The sequence below is a fragment of the Hirundo rustica genome, chromosome 6 (genome assembly GCF_015227805.2).
Source record: "Hirundo rustica isolate bHirRus1 chromosome 6, bHirRus1.pri.v3, whole genome shotgun sequence".
In the NCBI taxonomy this organism is placed as follows: domain Eukaryota; kingdom Metazoa; phylum Chordata; class Aves; order Passeriformes; family Hirundinidae; genus Hirundo; species Hirundo rustica.
The window spans coordinates 59,539,999-59,555,236 of NC_053455.1; the positions used below are offsets into that span (position 1 = coordinate 59,539,999).

Sequence of the window (15,238 nt, forward strand, 5' to 3'; positions counted from 1 at the left end):
TTTTTTGGTTTTGGGTTGGTTTTTTTTGATAGTTTAGAGATACTTTATGGCTCCAAGTGATTCAGTACAGCTCTAAAACCTGCTCATTTCAGATGTCCAGCAGCAGAATTTTAGCAGAAAAAAAGTGCAACAGAGGACAGCACTAGACACAGCTTTCCCAGCTGGTTAAGGAACTCCTCTCCTTGCAGAACATCACAGTAACACCTTGTATCCTGAATGGAAGTGCTCTGTGAGGAGTAGACAGCACAAGCAAGGAAAAGTCAGGAAAAGTCACAGCCACCAGTCAATGAAGGTGCCAGAGTAGCAAATGGGCCTAAGGACACAGGCAAACATAGTGGATTCCAGGTAGTTTGGGAAAATTTTAAGATCTCCCTTCTGCCTCTCTTTTCCATGTTTTAGAGATTAGAAGTTACATGTTTCTCTATTCTTTTCCCTACAGTCAAGAGATAATTATAATTATTTAGCTGTGTTTAGAGCTAAATAAGGGTGGGGTTTTTTCCCCCCTGAATTGTTTACTTGCTAAAAAAAAAAAAATCCTGTTTTAATAGGATACTGCCTTGACATCTAAGTGTCTTATTTTATAATGTGCCTTAAAAACTCAGCTTTCATCCCCACCTTCCCACTGATACCTGACTGATGCACACGGTCTGATCTGCCCCTCCATTCCACTACACAATTTCTGCCAACACCATGAGGGCTAAAGGAGCTGTCACACTGCTCTGTGTGAAATAAAGGCAGCTCTAGGTACCTAATCAACTACTGCATTTGATATTGTCTGTACTTGATATTTTCTCTATGTAGTGTGCACTACTCGGTCACATTGGAATTGGAAAGTACAGAACATTCCTGCTCATTGTTTAATGGAATTGCGAAGGATGCACTGCTACAACGCAAGCAGGAAACATTCATTTAAGTATCTAGACCAAGAGTGTCAAACACCAAACCCTTAACTAGAGGTAGCAGAAACTTAAGAGAAATTTTTCATTATGTTTCTGATTTTTCTCAAGTGTTGTGCTTTTTCTTTTATAATGAGACCCTCTCAACATTTCTGAAGCTCCTTGACGTGCCAGAGCTACTCACGCACCTTGAACAAATAACTCATTCCACGGAGTAGGAGAGCACAGTCTGTACTTGTCACTTGATGGTAACACCACTCAGATTCCCACACTGAGGCTACAGATGTTAGCTGACCTTAGGCAAAAGGGGTGCTTGGCCTGCAGGAAATGCAACGAGGTTTCCAGTCCAGCCCAATCCCTGTCTGAAATATAGGAATGCCTTTGTCGTGGGAAGTACGCGTGTCCATGTGTGAAAAGAAACGAGCAGGAAGGGGAAGCACTACTCCTTTTCTCCTCTTTAAATTAAGGGGAAAAAAAAAAAGAGTAGAATTAGATATTGCAGCATCAGGATGTGGATGACCTAGAGGATGTTCTAGGATGTCTGTTTCTCAATGGCTTGTTGTCCTTTATGGGTATTGGTTTTTTTTTTTTGTGAAAAACTCAGTGAGCGTTGACCTTTGTCACTCACATCCACCGCCCACATCCTCCCTGCGGACCGGGATTTGCACCAGCAGCTGTGGCCTTGGATGATCCCACTGAGCCAGGCACTCGGACTCCATTAAACATCATTTAAATCACTATTTAATAGAGCTCATAGTTAACGGTGAAGGCACTGTGAACCCCAGGCAGTGCAGCACTGAGTGTGCGCCTGCCGAGGGTGCAGCAAGGTGAAAAGTGATCCCGTTTTTGTCAGTCCAGCTATCACACAGTGGTTTTTTTTAAATAAACCAACTCTATACAGCGCTTCTGCTTTGTGTTAGAATGGATAATAGCAGGAGCAGGGCAGGGATCGTTCCCCTTTACTGGACACTGGTGAGTCCACACCTCGAGTGCTCTGCCGGGTTCTGGGCTCCTTTGAAGGACCTTGAGATGCTGGAGCAAGTCCAGAGAAGCGCAATGGAGCTGGGGAAGGGTCGGGAGCACAGCTGTGATGAAGGAGCTGCTGGTGTTTAGCCTGGGGAAGAGGAGGCTCAGGGATGACCTTATCACTCCCTACAACTGCGTGAAAGGAGGCTGTAAGGCGGAGAGGTCGGTCTCTTCTCCCAGGAAAGCAGCGACAGGATGAGAGGACATAGGCTGTGCCAGGGGAGGTTCAGGTTCGACAGTAGCAGGAATTTCTTCACAAGAAGGTTGATCAGACATCGAAATGGGCTGCCGAGGGAAGTGGTGGAGTCACCATCCCTGGTGGTGTTCAAGGAACGACTGGATGTGGCACTCAGTGCCACGGTCTAATTGACACGGCGGTGTTCGGTTATAGGTTGGACTCGATGACCTCAGAGGTCTTTTCCAACCTAACGGACTCTGTGATTCTATGGATATTCTGGCGGGGCCCTCTCCGCTCAGCAACAACGCCACCGCCGGCTGCCCTAGGTGCAGAGGCCTTACAGCCGGGACCAGGACGGAGGGGAGGACGAGGAGGGTTGTGAGCGGCTCGGCAGAGCCGCCGAGGGCACCCCGCTCGTGCCCGCTCCCGGCCCCGCGTCCGCCGTGTCCCGGCAACGGCGCGAGCCGCGCGAGCCGCGCTCTTGCGTCACCCAGCGCGCCGCCGCCGAGCGCGCGCCTGCGCGGCGCGGGGGAGCGGCCGCGGCGCTGCGGTGCCCGTGGGGCGGCGGCGGCTCCTCCGCGGGACGTGCCGGGGATGCGGTGAGCGGGACCCGCCCCCCCCCTTCCGCCCCTCGGCTCCGAGCTCGAGGCCTGGGCCGGGGGAAGCCGGCGGAAGCCGGCGGGTGCGGGCAGGGCCGGGCGGGGGGAGCGGGCGGGGCGGCCGTGACGCAGCCGGGCTGAGCGCGGCCCGTCCCGCGCCCGGCGCTGAGGGCCCGCATCGGGGGAGGGCGGCCGGGGCCGTGAGGGGCTGTGCCCGCGCCCGTCCGCTCGGGGCGCCTCGTGGGTCTGCGGTGACTCGGGGTGTGTCGGGTCTTGAAGGGTGGACAGCAGGGAACATTTCATAGAGGGACACGGTATGCCTTGTTGGAAGGGAATCACGGGGATCAAAGTCCAACTCCTGGCCCTTCACAGGACACCCCAAGAGTCCCCCCGTGTGCCTGGGAATGTTGTCCAAACGCTTCTTGAACTCTGTCAGGCGTGGTGCTGTGACCACTTCCCTGGGGAGACTGTTCCAGTGCTCTGCCACCCTCGGGGTGAAACTTTTCCCGATAGTCAGTTCTGCAGACACCCTAGCAGGTGTTTTTCCCAAACTTTTCAGTGCTGGGATTTAGGTGCTGAGCTCGCAGAAGGCACGGTGCCCTCTCCGAAGCTGGGGGGTGCACAAGCCTGGGAGATCCGGGAGGAGGTGTCTGGAAGGTGACAGGTTGTACTGTTGACGTGTGGCCTGGGTGTGTGCTCGCCAAACACTCCCCGGAGAGCCGGAGGCGGCTGGAGCCTTGGGAATGAGAAAAGTGACTGGAGGGGAGCGTATCTGTGTGGGAACAGAAACTGATCACAATTCCAGGCATAAATTGGAAGCTCACTATGGTGAAATTGCATAGTACTTGAGTATGCTCTGACAGGAGCTCGCTTGCTGTGCTGTGTTTTTCTCACACCGTGGTGAGATCGCAAGAGCTGTAAATTTTGTTCTGGTTGGAATTAAGCCCAAGTGCAGCTACAGCTGCCTGCAGGGTAAAGTGCTGCTTTCCCTGTGATGTCTCTGATCAGGAGATTGTAAGGCAGATCCTGTCAGATTGCTCCGCGTTTGAGTTCAGGTGATTCTGCAGTTCGCTTGCCCTCGCACACCTCTGTAGAAGGTGTAAAAGGGCCTGACACAACTGGTTTGCTTGACAAACAATGAACTCTGCAAAGAGGCATTTCAGGGGAGGTCAAATGCAGAGGGATCAAGGGGCGTGAGTAGATCAGTACTTGGAGAGCATGGCATTAATCCTTGGGCAGACTTGGGGAAAAAGATTTGGGTGTGGAGGAAAGATGAAGTAAGTTGGAGTTGGAGACATTTGAGCAAGTCAGTTCTGTAATACATCCTAAAGTTGAGTGTTTTGTGTGGAGGGAGGTCTCTAAGTTGGTTTATACTGACATGGATTCCTTGGCTTACCAGTTTCAGGATGCTGTGGGAGTTCTTTTGATCTGCCAATGTAAGTTTGATGTAAGAAAGCTGATTCCTAATGTGATGTCTATGTATAAACAGACATTGATGTGCTTATTTGCAGACATTCTGATATTCACATGCACAAATATTTAGAATAAACAAAGATTGTCATAAATTCCCATTGTCATCTTAAGATTTTTTTTTCCATTCCATTGGATGTATTTATATATGCGTGTGTTGGAGCTGAATCTGTGTGGAAAGTTATTTCTATTTAATATAAGTATTGCTGCAAGCAAAATAGTATATTTTTTAGTAAGATTATAATGCCACATTCCATTTTAGTAAGATTATAATGCCACATATAGAGCCACAGACTCTTCCAAGAGTTCTGCATTGTTTCTGGTCTGGCTGTTCAGGTTGTGTTACTTGTGGAATAATTACTGTAGGCTAAAAGAAAGCAAGGGAGTAGCCACTCACAAACACACCAATGTAACCCTCTCAAATATTTTTAGCAGAGACTCTACACCTTGAATGAGACCTTCTCTCTGCAGAACTGAGGTGAAGAACTTCACCATGGGTCAACAGATTTCAAACCACACACAAACTGTAATTAACAAGTTGCCAGAAAAAGTAGCAAAGCATGCCTCTTTGGTTCAAGAAAGTGGTTTCCTAACCTATGAAGAGTTTCTGGGAAGAGTAGCTGAACTCAATGATATGTAAGCCTCACTTTGCTTCTTTCTCTCTTTTTTGTGTGTGTGTGTGTGTTTGACAGAGACCTTGTAGGCAATATATTATTGTGTGCTGGCTAAGCCAGAACTGGCCCGATGGTTTTGAAATGTTTCCTTAGTTTATTTATGTTTTTATAATGGTTGTAATTACACTTCAAAACCAAAGCCTTTTCTCCTCCTCAAATTCACTTTTCTCCAGTACTCTTCCAGCAAGTGTTGTTCTCTCTTGGAAGTTCACAAGAGGTGATTTAGCATCATCTTTTTGTTAGTGTCCTTTATTGTTCTCCCTTCCACCTGAGGATGCAGTGCTGCTTTCTCTCTGCTTGTTTGGGTAGGAAGGAGCAGTAGAAGCCTGGTAGGGGCAGCAGATCTACATGAGGAGGGTGGCACCTGGGACAGAACTGTTTGTGACCGTCCCTGCCACCTCTGCAGACATGCAAGGCTGCTCCTCATTAAGGATGAGATGTGTCTTGCTGTCCCAAACCAGTGACCTAGATAATCCCAAACAAAAGGCTGCTTTTTTGTCAGATTTTTCATAGCCTGCTTTTTGTTTGACCAGTGCAATGACAGTCAAAGGAAATGACCAAAAAAGCAGCGTTGTCATTTTCAGTCTGTACTTATGGCATAAAATGAGAGTGATAAAATGAAGTGGAAACACTAACACATTGAATAAGGGCTTTGTAATGTTTGCTGTTTAACTAAAATGTGAATTTGTATTTGGTTTAGAAATTATCTTGGAGAGGGTCATACTTTTGTGAATGACCTTGAAGAACACATAGCTGTCTTCTGGGTAGACACATAAATAGGTTTTGAAGTACATAACCTGATGTTTTGCCTGAGTCTCCAGGCATGTATCAATATAATTCATTCCAAAATACTGTTATTTAAGTGATTTCTTTCTTTCCAGTGTTTACTTAAGCCTGAATGTATTCTCATTCTTATGGAATAGACTGTTAGGTCTGTGTTCCATGAAAGAAAAAAATCTTAGGTCACCTGACAACCTCATTATTAATATATACTAACAAAAATACACCTCATCAGCATAGGCTGGTAATTACAGGCTTTTTTTTTTTGCATACCTGTTGAGGAAATAACCTTTTCAGATTGGAGACAAGATTGTGTGATTAGTGTAATAAACAGTGAGAGCATATATGAATTTAAATGTCTGTAAAGTACACCTGCTTGCTGATGCTGGATCAAAATACAGCATTTTCTGAAGTTCGCTGTGCGATTTAAAGTGAAATGGCTTGTGTATTCCATGACATGCGGAGAAGGTCATTACTCTCTACTTTGGTACCCCTGGGCAGTATTGCTAAAATCTCTTTTGAGGACAGAGAGCAGTCAGGTGAACTATGAATAATCCCACTTGGCTGAGGTTGCTGATCTTTGCAGGTCCAGCACATGGCGTTAAACTGATGTTGCTTTGTTTCAGTACTGCAAAATTGGCTTCTGGACAAGACAAACATCTGTTATTCGAAGTGCAGCCTGGGTCTGATTCTTCTGCTTTCTGGAAGGTGATCGTTAGGATAATATGTACCAAAGTAAGTGTGAACATTTGAATTTGGTGGGCAGTTTGTATGCAAAGATTTGAGGACTGTCAGTTTTGTAAAATCCAAGACCTGCTACATATGTTTTGATATAAATGATGTATTCAAAGATGCTGTTGGAGATAAATTAAGTCTAAATTCTAAGTTTCTGCAAAAAGCATGACAACAAAATCATTTTTATAACTGAGTTTAAGGAAGCGATGCCTTCCTGTGGAGCACTTACAGCCCTTTAGTTATAAATGCAGGTGATTTGTGAGGTCAGGTAATCCAATTGTACAACAAACTGCGAATTGTAGGTTTTGAAATTAGTAGTAGAAATTAATCTGGTCTTACAGGCATCATTAGTTGAGCTAGTGTGCCTGAACATAGTCTGATCCCTTAGAAAACCAATCTAAAGGTTAAATGTTTTATTTTATGAGAAAAACTTACGAAATTTGCTCTGTCTAATGAGATCTTCCCCGCTCTATCCTATGAGTCCTTTAATGATCCTGAATCCCCTGAGCAATCCTAACGTGGTTAAACAAGCCAACCCTCAAACTCTGTTTGAAACCAAGAGTTAGTAGTTTTCTGTTTACTCCTTGTTTTCATTAAGGCAGCCATCACTGTGGGCAGTTTAAGTTCAGGTATCCAATGACTGATTAGCCTGTGCTTGTTTCTAAGTTCAGTCCAATTTTTTTGGTGTTAGGTCCCCACTCTCACCTGAATCCATTTGAGTCGTAATGGTAATTGCCTTGCTCTAAAATCCCGGTGCTGCCTGTGTGTTCCTCATGCTGCAGCAGCTCTGGGCAGTCCTGACTCCTGCTGAGGCACAGTGCAGCTTATGAGTGTGGTGAAGGACACTTAGGAAGGGGACTACTGCATTACATGAGAACTGCAGTGCTTTACAAACATGCTGAGCAATGCCAAGTTAAAATCTGATAAGTAATTGTAAACAATTTTTATATCTTAAGATAAATAAAACAAGTGGCATCGTGGAAGCTTCTAGAATCTTGAACTTATATCAGTTCACTCAACTTTATAAAGACATCACCAGTCAAGCAGCAGGAGTTCTTGCACAGAGTGATACTTCTGAAGAAGCTGCTGAGAGTTGGATGTCTCTGTCTTCGTGTCAGGCCAGCTTGTGGATGGGAAGGTATTTTGATACGCTTTAGCTTCTGACCCCAGTTACAGCATAAGCATTTTGGGAGTTTTGCTTCAAACCTGACCTACAAATGCAAAGCTGCAGGCTTTGTACCATCACGTGAATCACCATCACCAAACACGAACAGACACCTTCCCTTGCACCAAGAGAGCTGCAGTGCACTTGGGTGGAATCCTGAAATATGGTGCTACGTTAGCTTGAGAACACCCCTTTTAGAGATCAGTTCTAATATAAACACAGTATATGTTGAATCTCCTGAACAAGGAAATGGGAGGAAACGGAATCAGCTGCAGCTACAAATCCAGGGGGGTTGACAGTGTTTGTTTAAACGGATTTTGTTATTGTTCCACTTAAACTTTCTCTTCCTCTTACATTTGGCATGTGAAAGTTCCCATCTGTTGCCACTAGAAACCCATCAGTTACGGTAATAATTTAACTTGTAAGACTGGAAAAATGTGAACTGTCACACTCATGTTAACCTTCTGCTTTGTTAACCAGAGGCAAAACAAAAAGACTGATGTCAACACCTGCAATAACTTCAGTTCAAACTGACTGTAACAGCAAGAAGCCTGTCACCCTTTCCCTGTGTGGAAGTGTTGCTGCCACCAGTAATTCCTTACTTTTCTTGAATAAATTCAGGGTTCTAACTCAGTTTAAAGTGAGGTAGAGCTAGGTTTTACAAGAAGAGGTAGTAAATGGTAGAGTTCTCTATGTTCATCAGTGAAGAGCTGGCAGCCAGGTGTTTTAATGAAACAGACTGAGTGTCACACTTGAGCTGTTGGAATGAAAAAGGGGTCACCTGTGTTGTCACTCTAAAGAGCCCATTGGTTTTTCTAAGTCAGTGGGTTGCAGAAGGTATTTTCATTTCATTTCCTCTAAATTGTGAACGTGTTTGAGAAAGACCAGGGTTATACCTGAACACACGTTTTTCTGGAAATGATCTTTTGCTTCAAGCAGACAAACCAAACAACAAAGACCCCAGATACTTATGCAAAACAACTTTGTATATTGCTAAAGTCAATGAGGAAGAGAAAAGGTTTCCTATGTGAGTTTCTTTTTCGGTTTTTCAGAGACAGGGGAGATGAGCATCCTTCTTGTTTGTAAACTTCATCACCTGAGGCAGTATCAGTCACAAATGAAAACACAGTATGCTTTGTTAATGTGATTCAGTTTGGTGAGATTGTGTTTAGCCAACTTTTTCAGGTTACTAAGGAAAATACAGGATAAAGCACCCTCAGGTATTCTACACCACCAGTGAAATCTTCTGGATATTTTTCTGTGGTAACCGCTCATTTGCCTCAGTTCTTCTCACCTTTTGGCATTTTTCAGCTCTGCAAAGTTAGCCCTCGCTATCTAAATATAGGAAATGTTATCTGTTTAATTCTTCTTAACTTTTCCCCCTAGAATAGTACCCCAATTCTCTACAACATCCACTTCCTATTCAGAGCATTCAGAATATGCCTAAGTGGTTTATGCTTTCTGATAATAAAGAGATAAGCATTTCCTTAGTCTGTCACTCCTTTATTTCACTGTTTCTTTGGGAACTTAGTTCTGTGACTAAAGCTGACTTTGCAGAAACTTTATAAATAGGCCTTGTATAATTGCTTGTGTAGACACCAGCAAAGCTGAAAAATTCAAGTGCTCTTAAAGGTTAGTACTCAGAATTGCCTGAGGGAGGAAAATGAGAGGGAACAGGTCTAAAGAACACAGTGAGGAGGCTTCTTGGAAACTGTTGTCCTCATTGTATGCAAATTACCATCTGTAAAAAAAAACCCAAACAAAACTCTCATTTTAAAGTTATTTCTCCAAAAGCAAATTGAAAAGGAAACCCCAAGGACCTACTGAAAGATAAAACAAAGGCATGATGACTGCTCTCCGGCAGCTGGCCATTCTGTACGGTTCAAAAATGAATCTGTATTTGACAAGCTCCCTTAGATGCCTAAGCAAAAACAGTCTGATCAGTAGTCATTAAGGTGGATTGACTCCTGAAATGCCTTTTTTTTCCTAGAATGCTATCTCTGTCCCTCAGGTCAGAACAGGGGTTTTAGAAAACCCAAGCATTTTAGAACATTTCCTTGGTTGTTTTGGAAGTGAGCTATGACTGTAAAATTTACACATCTGGTTAGGCCAGTGAAAGCTGAGGATTCTCTGCACCTGTTCACACTTGAGTAGTCTTGATGGTGCAAGTGTTTGAGATACTCATGTTACAGGCATTAGATCCAGATACCTGTTATTTGAGAGAAAGATATAAAATGTCAACATCTATCTTGGCTAGTGAGGTAATTTTTAAATTTCCCCACCAATAGAAGCACCTGGGAGTTTAACTGGAAAAGCTGTGGTAACAGTCATCTTGAGAGTCCTAATTTGAGGGGCAATCACATGGAGCATATTGCAAGCTAAAATCAGCCTTTTCAATCTAATGAGCGGTTCAGCTCCTGGCATTTTGATGCCATGTGAACTGTGTGAACGTGGACATTATGGTAGCGATCCTCTTGACATGTTTTAGTCTGGGATATAAACCAGCACGCAGAAATTTGGCAGAGTTCATTATGAGCTGATGTGCAGTGACAGGAAGGCAGGTTCTTCTCCTGCCTTCAATGTAAACAGTGTTTCTGTTCTTCTGCCCAGTCATGTGATATGAAGCAGTTACAACTCCTCACACTTCCTTGTTGATACGAGAAAGGATTTACAGAACCCTTGGCAACCAAAAGCACCTGACACAAATACTGACACAAAAAATAAATGCGCATTCTGGTTAGTTTAGTTCACTGCTGACCTAGGCTGGGATGACATAAGTAGTCCATTCACAGATTAAAAGCACGGGTGTTTCTTTCTGGCCATCACTAATTATTATGAAAAATGTAGTAACTGGTGTAGTTACTGGGGCATAAATATGAAACATCTGGAATGAAAAGAGTGTCTTCTCTTCTGCAGGGTTAAACAGCTGACAGATGAAGAGGAATGTTGCATCTGCATGGATGGGCGTGCTGATTTAATCCTGCCGTGTGCTCACAGTTTCTGCCAGAAATGCATTGATAAATGGTAATATAGATGAAAGGATATTAATTATTTTACAGTATGCATGTTTCAGTTTGGTTTGACAGATTCTATGGTTGCCATATAATTGAATGTCTGAAGATATTTCCAAGCTAACGTACATACGATACTTAACAAGCTTGAGTAAAATCAGATTGAAGCAGAAGGAAAGCAGGAAATTTTTTACAAAAGAGATGTGAAAGTCCTCTTCAGCGTTTGTTTTGTAGTTTCTTACATCTTTTTATTCTTCTAAAATTCAGTTGTTATCGTCTTGCTCAGAAACTCGAGAAGATGGTACATGCAGAGGCTGGCATGTTATGCTTCACAAAATCTCATTTAAGGCTTGTTAAGACTGTGCAGATTTGAAGACAAGTTGGACTGTCCGTCACTAACTTGGAAAATAACTGTCAGAGGGATTTTTTTTTCATGTTATGCTTTCACTTCAAATACATAGCATACAATTTACTGATTTAAATGTATCAGACTCTTCCAGAAAGATACTTCTTCTCAATGGCAGAACCTTCAAATTTACATAAATAACGTGTAGCTTACAATGTTCAGCTTCACAGTAAATTGAACACTTTTTCAGCTTCTGCATCTCTGATACACCACTTCTTGGAAAAGTGGGAGGGAAAAATTCCTTGGTGAAGGAACACAGCTCTTGTCTGACCATGCAGGCATTCAAGGATTAGGGAAATGTCCTGGCAGTCTGGCATTAGGAGGCGCAGACCTGCTCTGTTATAAAAGGGTTTTTTTGGCTAGTTAATGCAAATGGATTTACACATAACTAGTGCATAAGAATTTGTTTTGTGACTTTTTGAAAGACTTACCACGGAAGTTACTCTTGTAACGAACACCAGGCTTCCACAAGGAGAAAACATAGTAACAACTCACTGGATCTCAGAATACAGCAAGTCATTTCTCTCTTCTGGGAAAGTATCCTACCATCTATCAGCAAGACAGGGCTTAGTGACTGTGCTGGAGAGTGGATTATATGCTGCTTTGGCTGATGAATCAGCTGAACTCCTCACTAAGTTCCAGTTACACCATGCTTTCTTTTGGTCTGTAATTTTTAAGGTTGGTCTCCTCTTAATTTAGGCATAACAGAGGCTCCCAGCTCAAACATAAGTGTTTGGGACCCCCAAGATGGTGGAGAAGGTTGGGACTCCGAGGGACCAGTTCTAAACTTCTGTGGGCTGCATGACCCAGGAAAAGGTTCCTTGATGTCTCTATCTAGGAAGCCTAAGGAGATCGGTTTCTAAGGACCTCAGCAGAATTCCTGAAGATAGGAAGAATTAATTTAGACAGTGAATTTCCATTTAAACTTTCTGGCTTGGTTGCCAGATGCATCCTGTCTGACCTGAGCGAACATAGATTAGGAGAAATACCATTCCAAATTTTCACTCAAAGAATGGAGCTCTATTCAGAAGTCTTCTTCACAAAGAAGGAAGTTTTTAAACGGAATAGATAGGTGGCCTAATCCAGTTAACGTGATCATTCTTGAAGTTCTCACTGGGTTGGTTTTTGTTTGGGTTTTGTTTGTCCGTTGGGGGGTTCTTTCGGCTTTTTCTGGCCAGCCAGAGACCATCGGTGAAAACCACTCATTTCTGTGCCTTCCTAACAGGAGTGACCGCCACAGAAACTGTCCCGTGTGCCGCCGGCAGGTGACTGGGGCAGGAGATTCCTGGGTGGTGTCAGAGGCCCCTACAGAAGATGACATTGCCACTTACATCCTTAACATGGTGGATGAGGCGGGGCAGCCCCACAGACCCTGACCCTGCCCACCATCACGGCAGAACCACTTGAAGTTTTTGTTTTCCCGAGCGTCTGGTTTTACCTCTCCTTGCCGTTCTTCCACAGTCTGTGCTTTCCTGCTCCTCTTGGATGCCGTGGGTCTGTGCTGCTCTCCTGAAGCACAGGGTGTCTGAGCAAGTCTCTGTGGGTGCAGTCTTCATTATTAAACTGTTCTTGCAGCAAACCCTTTGATCGTTAACACGGTTTACTTTAACAACAGCGTTTGATATTGATTAACAGTTCAACTACGTGATGATGCAACTTGTAACAGCACAACTCCAACTACAAACTCTTTGAGCATCACAGTGTACTGCTACAGAGATGAACCACAGCAGATGGCTTGACCTCACAGTTCCTACCCTTAAAAGCAGTCTCTTATTCACAACTAATGTGAATAAAGATGATGAGTTCGCACTAGTGGTTATTAATATGAAATTTTACTGTTGAAACTTGAAGATGTCCCACTGCCTGTTCTTAAGTAGGAACTTACTGCTGCTCATAGTGTTTACAGGTATTTAATCTGATCTGTTACGACTTTTAGTATTAATTATTTTAAATCTGTTTTGGAGAGAGTAGGTGGGGCTGTAAATGTACTTCTGCACTTCCCCTTATTCTTCTAACAAGACTTTTCTCTTAGAATATTTTTTTAAATAGGATATTTAGCATAGTCTTATTAGGTTGGAAACATTAAACAATTTCGTATGCAATCCTAAAAGCAGTAAATCAGCTTCTCAGTAGTTTTTGATAAAGATCAGCTAAAATTATTTCTAAACATTGGGCATATCTGAAGAGAATGCCTTTATTTGAATTAGCACTTAAGGTGTAGTTTAATCTGATGCTGTGGTTTTACCTGCTCCACTTGAGTTTTTGAAGTGATGAGATCTGAGTTGAAAGGTATGCGAAGAGTTACAAGTGATAATCTGAGTAAAGGTGCTCTACTTTATATCTACAAGTGCAATATGCTTTTATGTAGCAGAGGGCAAATTCTTCAACAATAATGTGGCTTGGAGCAAGATGTGCATGTGACAGCTTGGAAAAGGGATATCACAACTGGAGTGCAACAGTATTTTTTGTCTAGCACAATAAAGTCTTTAAAGAGCTGAGTTTAGACAGTCTAAAATTGTTAATATTCAGGAAACCCATCTTAAGCCTCTTGTGCATGAATAGTGTTATGGAAATTAATGGCTACTGTAGAGAATTAATTTTTATATACATATAAACTAATACTACTTTTTCTCACTCAGTAACCTCAAGTTAAAATATTCCAGTGTAGCATTTGAGGGAATATTAACATAAATCTTGCTAACTGTGAGACTGCATTTTTCCTTACCATACCTGTTAAAATTCCATGATGCCATAAGGCTTAAGCCCTTTTGTCACAGACAGGTGCTGAACCAAAAGGCATGTGCACACGTAGATAAGCACATTTAGGTTATTTTTCTTAATTGGCTACAAAATAACTTGATTACATCAGTTTGTTAAAGAATGTGCACAGCATATGGCACCCGTTTGAGCTTGGCTTGTGACACCATTGTCAAATCAATCATAGGTTTTAAGACAGAGAATCAACGTACCCTTCATGTGTCTGTCATCTGAGTGCCAGTGTGGCTTAGTGTGTAAATCTATATTTAGCTATGGAAAAATCCTTTTAGGAGTGTATATAGATGAGTAATCTTTTTTTCTTTTCTTTTTTTCTTTTTTTTTTTTTTTTTTTCCTTTCTTAAGCCATTGATTAGCAATGAGATATTCTTCAGTAAATGTATGGAGTGTTTGGTTGCATAAAAGCGGTTATTGTTTGGGCTGGAAATTGTTACTGGCCCAGGATTTCCCACTAAAACATGTGCAAATATTCCTAATCATGCACCAGTTTTTCTTTTTTGCTTTTTGAGCTTGTATTAGTCCATGTTCAGAACTTTCAAATAACCTTTGAATTTTTTAAACTTTTTATATCACTGGAACAGAAAGAACATCTAAATGAAAGCTTCAAGCTAACTTTATTTTTCAAGTACTTCAAGAATTATACTGAACTGAGATTTTGTAAGCTGACTTTCTGCTGAGAACTTACATGAACTTCTTAAAATGTAATTTTATAATGATGCAAACAGGTTGTTAATTGCAGCATAATGACAGTTACAATATAAACTAATGAAAATATTATTTAAATAGTGAAAAAGTAAACTTTGTATTCTGTACAGCTTTTTTAAATTAAGTTGCTGTAATTCACACTGCTGTGATGTAGATACTGTAATGTGTGCCTTGTAAAATATATGTACTGTATGTTATATGGAGAAATAGATACTTTAACACTGAAAAACTAGTAATTTGGTACTGGTTGATATTACTTAGTCTGAAGTCCAACATTTAGCAAACAATTTTGGAAAAGGAATCCATTGGCAGGGACATGGCAATGAGTTCTAGAAGCTAGACCTTGAAAATGTGAATTACTGCAAATAGCTGTTGGTGGGGGGCTTTAGAACAAATTAACTTTCTTGTGTTAAGTGAACACTTCTTAAAGGTTTAATGTGAAATTGTAACTTAAACATTAGAGATGGTATTAATAGCTAAGAACATTCCACTATATTAAACTTTGTGTATGAATTGTGCAATAAAGTTACTTTGGAAGAAATGTCAGAGTTCTTTTACGCTTAAGGAATCTCTTGGCTTTAGTACCACAGAAGTTTGAAAGCTGAGTTTTGATCCAAATACAATTCCATTGTACAGGTGATGTGGTTAAAAGTGTGGCACTGTCAGTCAGAGCTCTTTTAAACTTTGAAGGGTGGCATCAACAAGGTACCTCAATGCAGCTCTGCCAAAAAACCCGCCCCCAAATGGCTCTGATTTGACCTCTTCTAGGTACACAAATAAATTGGAATGTTCTGCTGTGATGGGAAAAATTAAACAAC

General features: G+C 42.3%; 1 protein-coding gene across 6 annotated transcripts; it reads left to right on the top strand.

Annotated features, from left to right (window-relative positions):
- Positions 1-2,626: 2,626 nt before the first annotated feature.
- RNF141 (ring finger protein 141) lies at positions 2,627-14,961 on the top strand. Of its 6 annotated transcripts, none has more exons than XM_040066470.1 (7): positions 2,628-2,699; positions 4,099-4,135; positions 4,602-4,805; positions 6,250-6,358; positions 7,315-7,496; positions 10,440-10,547; positions 12,166-14,961. In XM_040066470.1, exons 3-7 carry the CDS (start codon positions 4,621-4,623, stop codon positions 12,314-12,316), a joined length of 735 nt encoding a protein of 244 aa, XP_039922404.1. In that variant the 5' UTR covers positions 2,628-2,699; positions 4,099-4,135; positions 4,602-4,620; the 3' UTR covers positions 12,317-14,961. The 6 variants fall into 6 exon arrangements, with proteins under 6 accessions (XP_039922401.1, XP_039922404.1, XP_039922402.1 ...); XM_040066468.1 differs by having other exon boundaries at positions 2,630-2,699; positions 4,605-4,805; XM_040066467.1 differs by lacking the exon at positions 4,099-4,135 and having other exon boundaries at positions 2,627-2,699.
- Positions 14,962-15,238: the final 277 nt, after the last annotated feature.

What these genes read in the sequence shown, in the direction of transcription:
- RNF141 (XM_040066467.1), top strand. Translation starts at nt 4,621, where the DNA reads ATGAGACCTTCTCTCTGCAGAACTGAGGTGAAGAACTTCACCATGGGT. An exon ending in TTAGGATAATATGTACCAAA is followed by an intron (nt 6,359 to 7,314) that starts GTAAGTGTGAAC and finishes TTATATCTTAAG; the next exon opens with ATAAATAAAACAAGTGGCAT. An exon ending in CAGAAATGCATTGATAAATG is followed by an intron (nt 10,548 to 12,165) that starts GTAATATAGATG and finishes CCTTCCTAACAG; the next exon opens with GAGTGACCGCCACAGAAACT.